The 14,841-nt window shown below is 37.9% G+C and overlaps 1 protein-coding gene across 1 annotated transcript in view; it reads right to left on the minus strand.

Annotated features, from left to right (window-relative positions):
• Positions 1-13,985: 13,985 nt before the first annotated feature.
• The window catches only part of LOC100761856 (prolactin-2B1-like), a 49,912-nt gene continuing 49,056 nt past the window's right edge, over positions 13,986-14,841 (minus strand). Inside the window, exon 6 of the mRNA XM_027409244.1 lies at positions 13,986-14,171. Coding sequence (XP_027265045.1) covers positions 13,986-14,171 — 186 coding nt within the window. The remainder of the gene's footprint in view (positions 14,172-14,841) is intronic.

Below are 14,841 nucleotides of genomic sequence, written 5' to 3' on the forward strand. Positions count from 1 at the left end.
AGTCATGTTAAGATGTAGATAGCCCAGGTATATCTGCCATGGAACTCTAATGAGGTAATGAGTTGCTTTTCCTACTGCTGAAGATAGAGAACTTCTTGCTTTCTATTATCAAAAACTGTTATTCTGGTTCAATTATAACTTAAATGTTAGGACATGCAGTGCTTTGATACCTTTAACTCCAGGAACTTTTTTTAGAATTTCCTCTCTCATTTCTTTAGTGACATGCTAAACAGTAAACCATTCAAACTCCATGTATTTGTGGAGATTATGCAGCTTTCTTGCTATTAATTTCTTATTTTATTGTACTAAGGTCTGAAAAGAAACAGAAAGTTATTTTGGTTCTTCTACATTTGATAAAAACCTGATATTGACTTTGAATATGCTTCTTGTAGACTTGGGTTTTATTATTCTAACAGTATCTTCTCCTTCATAATCTGTCTTTGACTCATTTTTTTGTGTGTTTATTTCCTTTGTTCTTTCCTGATCCACAAAATCCTTTTATTTTTTCTATGTAACCTGTTTGTTTCTTGTCTATCTTTTTAAAACTTTTTATTAGTAAAATTTATTCCTTTGTTTTACTACTCGACTGCAGTTTCCCCTCCTTCCTCTCTTTCCATTCCTTCTGCCCATCTCCCCTCTGCCCCCAACCCGTTCATTCCTCTTCTGCTTCTGTTCAGAAAGGGGCAGGCCTCCCATGTGTGTCAACAAAGCATGGCATACCAAGTTGAGGCAGGACTAAGTTCTTCCCCTTGTAGTAAGTCTGGATAAGGCAAACCAGTATGAGGAATAGGTTTACAATAGCCAGGCAAAGCATCAGAAACTGGCCATGCTTTCATTGCTAGGAGTCCCATAAGTAGACCAAGTTATACAAGTGCCACACACATATAAAGGGCTTCGGTCAGTCCCATGCAGCCTCCTTGGCTGTCATTCCAGTATCTTTGAGCTCCTTTGAGCCCAGCTTTGTTGTTTCTGTGGGTTCCCTTCTGATGACCTTGACCCCATGGCTTGTGTAATCCTTCCTCCTTCTCTTCAACAGGATTCCTGGAGCTCAGTCCAGTGCTTGGCTGAGGATCTATGCATCTGCTTCCATCAGTTACTGGATGAAGGCTACATGATGACAATTATGGTAGTCACCCATTTGATTATAGGGGAATTGACCTGTTCACGCTGCTACCTATCCAGTATTGCTAGGTAACTTATCCTGTGTCATCCTTACAGGTTTGTGAGAATTTCCCTTGTACCAGGTTTCTGTCACCCATATGTGCCCCCGTCAGGATAGCTCTTTGATTACTCTCTCCCTCCATCCCAAGCCCAACCCAATCTGTCATGTTCCCAACCCCACCCATCCCCTGTTTACCCAGGATATCTATTCTATTTTCCTTTCCTGGAGAAGTCCAAACATTCGTCTTTGGGCCCTTCTTGTTACTTAGTCTCTCTGGGGCAGCGGATTGCCCCATGGTTATGCTTTATTTGCAGCTAACATCCACTTGTAAGTAAGTCCATACCATGTTTACTTTTCTGGGTCTGAGTTACCTCATACAGAATTTAAAAAAAAAAAAACTTTCATACAATTGTCTTCAGATTTCCTGATGTCATTTTTAACATCTGAGTAATACTCCATTGTGTAAATGCATCATAATTTTTATTCATTCTTCCATTGAGGGGCATCTAGTTTGTCTCCAGGTTCTATTACAAATAATGCTACTATGTGAGGAAAGAAGCACAAAGGAGACATAGGAATTAGGAGTAGATCCATGAATTAATGAACAAGTGAGCGAGTAAGTGGATGAATATGGGTGGAGGGAAAATAATCGAAGAAAAGATGAGTTACATTGCACTTTCATAGAAATTGAAAACACAGTCAAGTAGATCGATTTCTAAACATTGTTGAAAGCAACAGTAATAATAGAAGCCTCCCTGAAATAAAAGACAGGCACACGGTTTAATTGTGCCAGACCTAAAAATAATGGCTAACTTCAATGGTTTTTGAACTACTCAAAATATACAAAGGAAGGACACACTAACAAACACATTTTCAGAGCCAACATTACCATAGAACTAAAAACAGATAGAGATTAAAAAAAAGAAAAAGAGGCCATGAACTTGAAAACAACAATGATAGCTATAAGAGAGGGGCTGTAGGAAAGAAAGGAAAGGAAAAATATTATGTAATATAATATCAGAAAAAGTCTGAAAAAAATCACAAAATTATAAAACAATTTTCCTGATGAGCACAGAGACACTTCTTTTTATTATAATATGTGTAAATGTAATTTAACATATAGTAAGATGATTGTTGGCAATGTTATTTTCCTGCAAGGCTTATATAAATACCATGTATGAAAGCTAAATTCAATAGGTATGATAGCAGGAAGAGACCAAGGGACACAAATGACATTATTATGGCAATAGAGGTGAAGCAGGCCTTTACATACACCACTATCACTTCATGATAAATGCCCTCATAAATCTGGGAAAAATGAATAGGCCCAAATGTAATGAAGGCTAAATATAATAAATTTACAGACACCATTATAATAGATGGGAAAATTATTTTTTTAATTTCAAGGGTGTCCATTCTCCTGTTTCTACTCTTATTCAATATTTTGCTTGAAGTCTTTACTAAAAGTATAAAAGAAGAGATTACAATAAGGGGGGTTAGAAAGGAAGGAAGTATTCTAATTCTTACTGTTGCTGATTACATGCTTCTGTAATTCAAGAATACAAAAGTTATCACCAGAATATGATTACATCTGATGGCAGCTTCAGAAAGTAAACAGATGTATGGAATAAAAGCTCATAGTAGATTTTATGTATTACAAAAATGACTTTCACCAGAAAGTGTCAGAAAAAATCTATTCACTTCTAAAGATGAAATAATGTGCTTAGAGAAAAACAAGAGAAGTCAAAATTTTCTACATTGAAAACTTTAAAACCTGGAAGGAATACTTTGAAGGAGACCATCCAAGATGTATAGAACTCTAAACTGAGTAAATGGCAAAATTAATATTGGGAGCATGGCTATATTGCCGAAAACTATAGATTCAAATAATTTCCTTGAAAATATCAGTGACATTTCCCTACTGTTGGAAAATACAATCTTAATACTTACATAGAATAATTAGACATCCCACTGGCCAAGTTAACCTGACAGACCAGATCAATACTATATGAATGCCATACCCAGTTTCAATTTAAATTATAGTAATAACAACAAATAGCAAGGTTCTTAATACCCACCTAGGTTAGGAAATTAGTTAGGTACCATAGGCAGGGAGGGTTTTGAAGGGAAGAAAAATAAATGTAGTGGTATAATAATTTAAAATGGAATAATGGAACAGGAAAACGTCAATTGCAGTGGATAGTGGGAGGGCAGTAGAGTATGGTATATGTGGAGACATTTTAAAAACTCATATTGAACCCTACTACTATATAAAGTTTCATATGTATGTATATACATATATAAACATATATTAAAATGTTAGAACAGAGTTACCCTGTAAGGAGGTGAAAATACCCCAACTAGATACTACAAGGCAACAAATCAAAAGCCTAGTGACAAAAAATGATTGTGTCTTTTGGAGTTGTTAGCCAGTGAGGTCCCATAAGCCACAAACTGAAAAGCCTATTACTGGTATTCATGGTTATTCTCAAGAACTTGATTTCTGAGAATAACACATACTTGAGTCAAAAAGATGTAGAATATCACCTGAAGTCAATAATTTTCCTTTGAGATGTTCATGAGTTTTGTGATTTTGTATCTATTTGCTAACTATATGACATTATTAGTTCCCATCTGTTGAACAGTCATTGCACAATTACAATGACAATCATTTGATCATGCTCTGATCATTTTACTGTAGGGGAAGCTGTAGCCACGCCTACTTAGGGGCTGGCTACAGGTGTGCCTGACCACGCTTGCGAGGGCATGGTCAGGGTGAAGTAGTGTGACTGCGTTTTCTCTTTCGCTTTCTCTTTTGGGCTTGCATGCAGACTGCTGCCATGCCGGCTGGCTAGGTCTCTCTGTAAGTAAGGCTTTTCCCTATTAAATACCCTTATATGTCTACCTGACTCCGTATTGGTAAAATCCCACTATATCTGGTTGTTAGGAGCAGAATATTGGAAACCTGCACCCAATTTGGGACAGGCTATGGGTTCCACCGGGCCTGTGGCCTAGGCCCAGAGAGCCCCTCTCTCCACAGGTGCTCCCGGCTAGCAGCCGAACCGCTGCAGCTGAGCTGCTCAGAACCGTCCACCCAGCTCGGAGACAGTTTCTAGCTGCCTATAATCACATAGGCCTCGGCTTTCAGCAGAGGCTTCACCTGGCCGCTGATGTGGTAAATTAGTGGTTGCAGCTGCAAGGCCATATACTCACTAAGATAAGCGCAGCTGCTTTTGTGACCTCTCTCCATTGCTGCCACCATCCTGCCACCCACCACTGTCAAACACCACGGACTAACTGAACACCTGTGCCACCCACTGGTCAAAGATAGTTACTGCATCTGGAGTAGAAATCAGGTAAAATTATGGTGGAATATTTATCATTTGCTAAAATTGGTAATATTTTTGCTTATTACATGAATTCACTGTTTGAGGAGGATGCTAATTTGCCAATTACTGGCCTATATGCCGTAATGGCAGTTAGCTTTCTGGTACAAATAGTATTACTAGCCAGAGGACTCAGGAATAGGGATAAGGATAACCTCACCACCTACTTACAGGAAACAACAGCTTTACGCAATGAGGTTTTGGAAAACAGATTAGGTCAGACCACAATTGTGCAGCAAGTGGAACAGAAATTGGATGATAAGCTTGGCTCTGTGTCCAATACGCTAAAGACAGAGCTGTCTGTTACCCAAGATGAGATGCAGCGTATTTATGCCATGTCTGAGACCTTAGAGGCTAGGCTGTCAGAAGACTGTGATGAGCTAAAAAATATCTGTAGCCAGCTAGAAACTCAGATAGGCAATGTTACCCAGAAATTTGATGCAAAGGTGCAAGACACCCAGGATAGGGTTGAAGAATTGGACAATGCCATTCAATCAATTATTGAAGCATCCAAGGTAGCAGATAACAAATTTGAGTCTAGATTTGAATGTTTGGAAGATAATTTACAGTACGGGGATGACAGATTACATAGGTCCATACGGTCGATTGCTGAGGACTCAAAATCAGCAAATCATGACCTCAAATCTAGACTCCAATACCTAGAAGGCAGTTTCCATGCCATCCAGATGCTGGCTAAGGATGATCATATTAAAGACCTAGAAAAACATGTAGACGAGCAGTTAGAGCAATTTACAGATTCACTAACATGCTTGGAATCTTTTATGATTAAGGAGATTGAAACTTTTCAAAAGAATATCATTGCTAGGCTTAAAGATGATTGGGATGCCTCAGAAGTAGAATCACTCCAATCCCAGACACCTGCTCCACCCAGGTATCGTGACTATTCTTCTAAGGTTGTTACTTGTACACCATTAGTGTACCTAGCTACCATGGTAGAAAAGCCAACTTCTAAGAAACACCCTCATAGACAGATGGCTTATGAATGGCAACCTATACAGCTGAAGGATCTTAAGAATATTAAAGTTTCAGTTGTCTCAAATGGTCTCCATAGCCCATACATAAACCAGCTATTACATTCACGGGCAACTTTTAACAGGGTGACACCCATAAATTGGGAATGATTGGTACCAGCTGTACTTGAGAATTCATGCCAAATCCAGTAGAAGGCATTAATAAGGGAAGAGGCAAAGCTCCTTGAGCATCAGGGCATAACGGAAGGTTTTGAAGCCCCTCTAGATAAGCTTCTTGGTCAGGGTATTTATGCTGACCCACAGGTTCAGGCTGAATATGATGACGATACACTGTCTCTATGCAGGAAAGCAGCATTAAATGCCTGGGATAAGGTTCGTGAGCCAGGAGAACGCCTAGAAGCTTATACCAGAATAGAACAGGGACCTACAGAACAGTTCCAGGACTTCTTACAAAGGTTAACTAGGGCAGTAGAATTACAGGTAACAGATACAGAAACAAGACAGTCAATTATATATACTATACCTTATGACAATGCAAACCCAATATGCAAAAGAATACTTTTGCCTTTAAAGATCAGATCAGCTCCGCTAGAAGAATGGGTTTTGTATGTAGCCAACATTGACTATAATGTGCAAGATACTGTAGCTTGGGTAGGAGAAGCCATCTCCAAAGGTTTAAAGTGGCAACAAGAAATTAAAAGGTCTAGAGGTGAGGATGTAAGGGCTTGGCAAGGAGAAGCACCTTACAGAGGTCAACATAGATACCAAGAGGCTAGAGGTTACTACTATTATGAACCAGAACCTTGGGTAGGAAGAGCCTTCCCCTGGAGACCACGAAGGCTCCAGGAACCAAATGTTTCAACTGTGGTAAAATGGGGCATACTAAGAGAAATTGTAGACAAATGAACTCTAACAATGCCTCATACGGAAGGCCACTGCCTTCTGGATTGTGTAGAAGATGTGATAAGGGCAGACACTAGACCAATGAATGTAGATCGACCAGGAACATACAAGGAAACCCGTTAAGGTCGGGAAACCCTGAGGGGGGCACTCAAGAAGGCCCCCACATCGAGAAAGGTCAGGTCATTCCCAATACAGTGGGAGACAATCTCTCACAGGAACAATAGATAGTTCATTGTCTATTGTGAAAAATCATACTGCTCTAGATGGTAGTTTGAACAGTGATGAAGAGTCAAGTGTGAATGGACAAAATGAGAAACGCATATTTTGGCAAGCTTCTATTAATGATAAAAGGCCTCAGTTGAAAGTGAAAATTAATAATAATGTTATTTCTGGCTTAGTAGACACTAGAGCAGATGTAACTATTATTATTCAAAAGTCGTGGCCTTAGAAATGGCCTCTTAGAGAGGCAAATGTACAATTTTTAGGAATTGGAACTCTATCTAGAGTTCAACAGAGTGTTAACTCGGTGGTCTGCATTGGACTGGAAGGACAGAAAGGGATACTGAAACCATACTTGGCTGATATAGCTATAAATATCTGGGGTCATGATCTCTTACAGCAATGGAATACTCAGATTAGTATTCCTTCAGTGTCAGATACAAATTATGTACAATCTTTAGATAGTAGAAAAGATCTAGTAAGACGCTATGGAAAATGGTTACCAACCATCCATGCTGTACAGAAACTAGGTACAAAAAGGACCTTCAGAGGAGCCAAAGGCCCTGCCATTGAAGTGGCTTACAGATGAACCAGTTTGGGTAGGACAATGGCCTATGACCTCTGAGAAGCTAGAGGCTTTGGAAAAGTTAGTACAGGAATAGCTAGATGCTGGACATATAGAGGAATCTACCAGTCCTTGGAATTCTCCTGTATTTGTTATCAAAAAGAAGTCAGGTAAGTGGAGAATGCTGACAGACCTGAGAGCCATAGATAAGGTAATTCAACCAATGGGCTCTCTGCAACCTGGGATGCCATTACTTTCCTTAATACCTAAAGGATGGCCTATCATAGTCATTGATCTAAAAGACTGTTTTTTCACAATACCATTACAGGAAAATGATAGAGAAAAATTTGCATTTACTGTACCAACTCTTAATAATTCACAGCCATTTAGGAGATATCAGTGGAGAGTTTTGCCACAAGGAATGCTAAATAGTCCTACTTTGTGTCAGCACTTTGTACAGCAACCTTTGGAAATAATTCGTAAGAAATTTTCACAATCTCTTGTTTATCATTACATGGTTGACATTCTTTTATCAGATTCTAATAAGGAAACTTTGGAACATATGTTTGAAATGCTGAAGGAAGTTCTGCCTCATTGGGGGTTATAGATTGCCCCAGAAAAGATACAAAGAGGAGATTCTATTAACTATTTAGGTTACAAGATAGACTTACAAAGAATCAGACCTCAAAAGGTACAAATTAGGAGAGATTGTTATCAAACTCTTAATTCTCTTCAGAAATTATTAGGGGAAATTTCTCAATTACAGACGAATATTGGTGTAGAAGGACATGACTTAAAGCATTTAAAAATGGCCCTTAAAGGTGATAAGGACCTAAACAGTCTGAGAATATTATCTGCTGAGGCAGAAAAAGAGTTACAATGGGTAGAAAACAGAATATTGGATGCACATGTAGATCGAATAAACCTTTAGACTGTATTCTGGTTATCTTGCCATCCAGAGAATACCCTTCTGGAATTCTGATGCAGAGGCCAGACAGTATATTGGAATGGATATTTCTGCCACATAAACAGAATAAAAAGTTGAAGACATATATAGAAAAGATTTCTGATTTGATTTTAAAGGGTAAATTAAGACTTCGTCAGCTGACTGGAAAAGATCCAGCAGAAATTATAGTACCTTTAACTAATGACGAAATTTCCTCCTTATGGAAGAACAATGAATATTGGCAAATAGCTCTTACTGACTTTTTGGCAACAATTAGCAACAACTATCACAAAACTGAGAGAATTAAATTTATAAAAAAGACAGTCTGGATTCTTCCACGTATTGTAAGACAAACTCCCATTTCTGGAGTTCTTACCTTCTACACTGATGCCAACAAATCAGGAAAAGCAGGTTATAAAACAGGTGAGGTAAGTAAAGTAGTTCAAAGTCCATATACATCTGTACAGAAAGCAGAATTATATGCAATTCTCATGGTACTTAAGGAACTTACAGAACCTCTTAATATAGTTACTGATTCTCAATATGAGGAGAGAGTTGTGTTACACATTGAGACTGTAGAATTTGTTCCTGATAATACAGAATTAACTTCTCTGTTTTTACAATCATAGGAAACTATCAGAAACAGAAGTAATCCTATATACATTAAACATATCAGATCCCATACGGGTTTGCCAGGCCCACTAGCACAAGGCAATGATGAGATTGATCGTTTATTAATTGGAAGTGTACTAGAAGCCTCAGAATTTAATTAGAAACATGTAAATAGCAAAGGTTTGAAAAAGGACTTCTCCATCAATTGAAAAATGATGTTTGGCAGATGGATGTCTTTCACTTTGCAGAGTTTGGAAATTTGAAATATGTGCATCATACTGTAGACACATTCTCAGGGTTCCAATGGGCTACTGCTCTTAACTCTGAAAAAGGTGATTCTGTTTTTACACACCTGCTAGAGGTGATGGCAGTTATGGGTATACCTGCACAAATAAAAACTGACAATGCTCCAGCATGTCTCTACAAAATAAGAACAATTTTTCAAATATTATAACATAAAGCATGTTACTGGTATACCACACTATCCTACAGGACAAGCAGTGGTTGAGAGATCTAATAGAACACTTAAGGAGATGCTCAAAAAACAAGCTTGGAAGACTAAACCCCCCAACATAGGTTGCATAATGCTTTATTAACACTAAACTTTCTTGATGCCAATGAAAAAGGACAAACAGCTGCAGAAAGACACTGGACTATGGAAAAACTGTCGAACTCAATCAGCCGGTATACTTCAAAGATGTACTAACCTCTATATGGAAACCAGGACATGTGTTACGTTGGGGTAGGGGTTTTGCATTGGTTTCTACAGGAGAAGATAAACTTTAGATACCATCAAAGTTGATCAAGATTCAAGTGGAAAAGGAAAAACCTCTCAAAGAGGACAAATGACAGGTATTCTACTAAGGTATATCTTATAAACTAAATAGAAACCTCCCAAAGGAAAGGGAAGTGTATTGCTTTTATCTTCACAGGAAAACTCATCTTCAGAAGGCAAAGGACACTGCATGGGTAGATACTTAAGAAGAAAAGGTAGCTATAACCATCAAACAAAAGGAACATGCCATATGGTAAACTTTACAACTGTCTCTCAAAAAACTCTATTTCTCTTTATTTCTTAGTCCCTATTCAATTAAACCAATGCTGGATTTAGAGGTGGATTTGGCTTTCCTCCTCTAAAATCCGAGCATGTTATTTAACTAAACTTTAGTGTTTCTGTGTTGTATCAAGAAGCCAATTGATGTAATACAGAATAAAAGAAGAACTTGGGGACTCTCTTTGTCTTTTCTTGGATCTTTCTCTCAAGGTGTACACCCTCTCATAATTGTTTGGCTCTCATGTTTGCATTCCCCAGCATGTGTACATACACAAGCAAACATTTCTCTGCTAACTGTTTATGTTTGAGTCCCACACAGCCAATGAAGACCTGCCTGATAGCAGTCCCTGGACACCCTGGAAAGAAAATGGGCCACACCTCCTCGACTGCATGGATCCAACTTGCTCCATTTCAACTGACACTCCAGCCAAAGCTTCGGATACTGACTTCAATCAAGATGAGCATTTCAAGCGAGATCTTCTATCAAGAGAATCCCATCTAACATGGACTGGATACAATACATTCAAGACTTTTACTACACTAATATTTTCTTCCTACAGGACCCCACATGACTATCATTGTCCCATTTCAGCAGGAAGTAACTTGGAGGATGCTATGCCCCCTTTCCCCATTGTTGTCACTTAGGATAGTGTATATACCTAGTTAGGAATAGCTTCCTATTGTTTATGGTTGGGATTGGAAGGAGGTGTTCAGGCTTGGATACCTCTCTCAGAAGACTTTAGGGTTTAGTTAAAATAGATAGTTAGGATGTGACATAAGCAGATTGTTGTATTTTCTTATATTTTACCTTTATGATTGTTAATTTTGGATACTTTACACTGTTAAGTTTTAGTCCTCTTTTAGACTAAAAGGGGAATTGTAGGGGAAGCTGTAGCCATGCCTACTTAGGGGCTGGCTACAGGTGTGCCTGACCATGTTTGTGAGGGCGTGGTCAGGGTGAAGTAGTGTGACTGCATTTTCTCTTTCGCTTTCTCTTTTGGGCTTGTGTACAGATCGATGCCATGCCATCTGGCTAGGTCTCTCTGTAAGTAAGTCTTTTCCCTATTAAATACCCTTATATTTCTACCTGACTCTGTATTGGTAATTTCCCACTATATTTTACTGTGTTCTTTAATTCAGATCAGAAGAAATTTGATTTTTTTGTTATGTGCTTTCTTCGTTTTTTTTTTCTTTTTGTAATTATTTTTTCTCCTTTTTTTATCAGAAAGAAAATTATCTTACATGTCAATCCCATGTCCCTCTACCTCCCCTCCTCCCCTGCCCCCCAACTAACACCCTACCTATCCCATACCCTTTCTGCTCCCCAGGGAGGGTGAGGCCTTCGATAGTGGGTCTTCAAAGTCTCTTATACCCTTTGGGATACAGCCTAGACACAAGGACAACATCTTTGTGTCTAGACTCTGGGAGTATCCCGCCATGTGGGATGGGCTCCCAAAGTCCATTCCTATGCTAGGGATAAGTAACTGATCCACTACAAGGGGCCCCATAGATTTCCAAAGTCTCCTCCCTGACACCCACATTCAGGGGGTCTGGATAAGTCCAATGCTGGTTTCCAAGCTATCAGTCTGGGGACAAAGAGTTCTCGCTTGTTCAGGTCAGCTGTTTCTGTGGGTTTCACCAGCCTGGTATGGACCCCTTTGCTCATCAGTCCTCCTTTTCTGCAATTGGATTTCAGTTCAGTTCAAGGTTTAGCTGTGGGTGTCTGCTTCTACTCCCACCAGCTGCTGGATGAAGGCTATAGGATGGCATATGAATTTGTCATCAATTTCATTATCAGGGGAGGGCATTTAAGGTAGCTTCTCCTCTGTTGCTTAGATTGTTAGTTGGTGTCATCTTTGTAGATCTCCAGACTTTTCCCTAGTGCCTGATTTCTCTGTAAACCTAAAATGTCTCCCTCTATTATGGTATCTCTTATCTTGATCTCTTCTGTTCTTCCCCCAACTTAACCTCCCTGCCCCATCATGTCTTCCTCACCCCTCCTCTTCTCCCCTAATCATTCTCCTAGTTCCCTCTCCCCTCCCCCATGCTCGCAAGTTGCTCAGGAGATCTTGTCCTGTTCCCCTTCTCCAGTGGACCATGTATGTCTCTCTTAGTGTCCTCCTTATTTACTAGCTTCTCTGGCAGTGTGGAAGGTAGGCTGATAATCCTTTACTCTATGTCTAAAATTATTAAGATCATGTTGTCATGGTAGAATGAGTTTTATATTTATCCCCAACTTGCTAATTTTATAGAAGATTTAAATCATCATTAGTTTTATCTCTGCTTAAATATTTTGTAGAATCCTGCAGTAGACTAGAATCCAGTAATATACTAGCACTTTCTATGCTGAGAGACATATATCGATCTCTCTCTCTCTCTCTCTCTCTCTCTCTCAAATTATATGTATATATATATATATATATATATTACATAAAAGGTATATATACATATATACCTTTTATGTATATAATCTGCTTGTTGGAACAACCATTTAGAGCAGATCTACTGTGACAGTCTCTTGGATTTATTCCTTCACATCCTAGTGGCCTACTAATGCACCAGAGTTTCCCACATGCTTTTCTCTCTTTGCTTTTATTGCTCTTTATTTTATTTATTTATCCTACACTTATTTTATTTTAGAATGATATGATGATAGTTGCATATGTTCCTGGGTTCTTTTTTTACAAGTCCACAATTCCATAAGCTTACAAGCTAGATTATAATTTGTTTTTTTATTTATGAGTCTTGACATATATTGTTCTTGGGCTAGGTTGGACTACTTTCCCACTGTTTCATAGAAGAAATACAAACTTTCAAAACCCATGTGCATCATGCTGTAAAACGTAGTGATTATTCTCACCATGTGTTTCTCCATTGTCATCATGTAGAAATATATATACCATAAAATAGTTAGTGATGTCCAATATGTCCAAAAGTATCAGTTCCTTTCTGATTTCTTACAGTGATATATATAAACTAAAATTGTATCTTCTTTTGTTGAATATCTGGGCTATACATGTATTATATTATACATTGTAGATTAACTGATACACATTTGGTGTTTCTCATTTATCTAAAAATATTTTGTCATACCATCAAAATCATATCTCATGGTCAACCCACTCAATAAATTGACTACAAAACTGAACAAAAAATATATCAAACTATCAAATACACATGGAGGCAATTTTCTCAATGTGAAGGAAGAAAGAGCAGAGACTAGAGGGGCAACCACATTTGGCTCAGCTCTATTGATACAGACACTTTTAAGTTGTTCAAGCATGTGTTTTGAAAAAACACTAGTGCACCCCCAGGAGATGCATTTACTACTTCTAAATAATACGTTTTGAGCTGTAATCAGAAATTAGTCTCTGTTATTGTGTCATAAGTCACTAATGGCATATTTTTTTCTGTTTCTAATTTCTATGTCTCAAAAAATGCAAAAGAATGTATATTCAGATGGAGGGGGATTAAGCGTTGTAGGATCTGTTCTTCTCTGCCTTCCTTGCTATGTTACTTCAACCACTTGAAGATGAGGGCAAAGTATTAAAAAATGTCAGTGCCAACTAAACTTGATGTAAGCTGGAAAAGCTTGTTCTACCCGAATGAATCAAACATCTGGAAGAGGTCTAATATGCTCAGGAGACAAGAATTCAGAACATGGTTGAAGACAGAAATTCAGAACCATTTCACACTTGTGGTCTAATACAGATAAAATTACTGAAAAATTTTACAGTACTTTAAAGATAATGCATATGCATATTAACTGTATTGTCAGTCAGTACCCTCCAAAAAGTCTAATAAAGACTCATTGGCATTCAAAATGTAGCTGACAAATTCAATTTTTAATGGATATTAGGGACTGTATAACAGTAACATTTTTTATTCTAACAATTTTGCATATATCAGCATTCAAGGACTCTGAAGTAAGTTGTATATTGTGTTTGTTAGGTGCTTAACTTCTTTTATTTATGAAATATTCTGATTTTGCATGAAATTAACAGAAGAAATTTGAACCAATTGAATTAGACTTTAGAACATCCAAATAGTTTTTATTTTTAAAGAAGAAAAGGGAAAATTTAAAGATAGTTTTACAGTATTGTCTTATCAAGAGGCATCTCAGAAGCAGATGGTAGAAATTTGCTGTTAGCAGTTATTTTGATGGATCATTCTGTACTTGAGGACCTCGAGGTAAGTGTTTATTCTGTGGGAATCTCTGACCAAGCAGCGGATCAGGTTAAAAAAGGCAAAACCGCGAATATCTTCATTGCTTGACTGTAAGGATGGCAGCCCAGACCAGGCAACGTAGATCTCATTGTCTTTCTCTCCAATCTGAACATAATAACCAGAAGGATAGTCAGCCAAGTTTTAATTATATTTTAGTATTTTAGATGTTTACTCTTTTTAAATACAGAAATGTGACAGTACCTGTATAGTCAAAATTATAAAATAAATATAGATTTTCATGGACATACTTTACTGAACCCCTAATGAATTTGTTTTCTGGAACATGTGAAATATAATAAAATGTTTCTTATAGGAGTTGATAGATCGACAACCAGCAGGTGGCTATTTAATTTTTGACAAGCGTGACAAAGAGGCAGTGATTTCCTTTTTATCATTGAACAAATTTTGTGTTTCCTCAGTATAGACTCAGTATTGTTTTTATTTTCTATGTCATGGAATTTGCCAGTAAACCAATATTCCTTCTCATTTTCAACCAAATAAGATCTCCAGCCAATGTGTGTACAATAAAGCCTGGAACAAATGTGAATTGCTTTGGATGGTTCAAGAGGCAAATATTCAGGGGATGACTGTGCTGTATATGCTGAGGCAGTTCAATATATGTCTTTCAACCTGGGAAAGACACTACCAAGTGAGAAAATTCTGCCTTCTTCTGCTACCCCTGGATAAGAGACTATGAGTAAAGTATATTTGAGAGTTGTGGTGTTGCTAGTATCCCTTTTTATAGTACGAGTATAACAGATATGGATGCCTATGT

The sequence above is a fragment of the Cricetulus griseus genome, chromosome 3 (genome assembly GCF_003668045.3).
Source record: "Cricetulus griseus strain 17A/GY chromosome 3, alternate assembly CriGri-PICRH-1.0, whole genome shotgun sequence".
NCBI classification, from domain to species: Eukaryota; Metazoa; Chordata; class Mammalia; order Rodentia; family Cricetidae; genus Cricetulus; species Cricetulus griseus.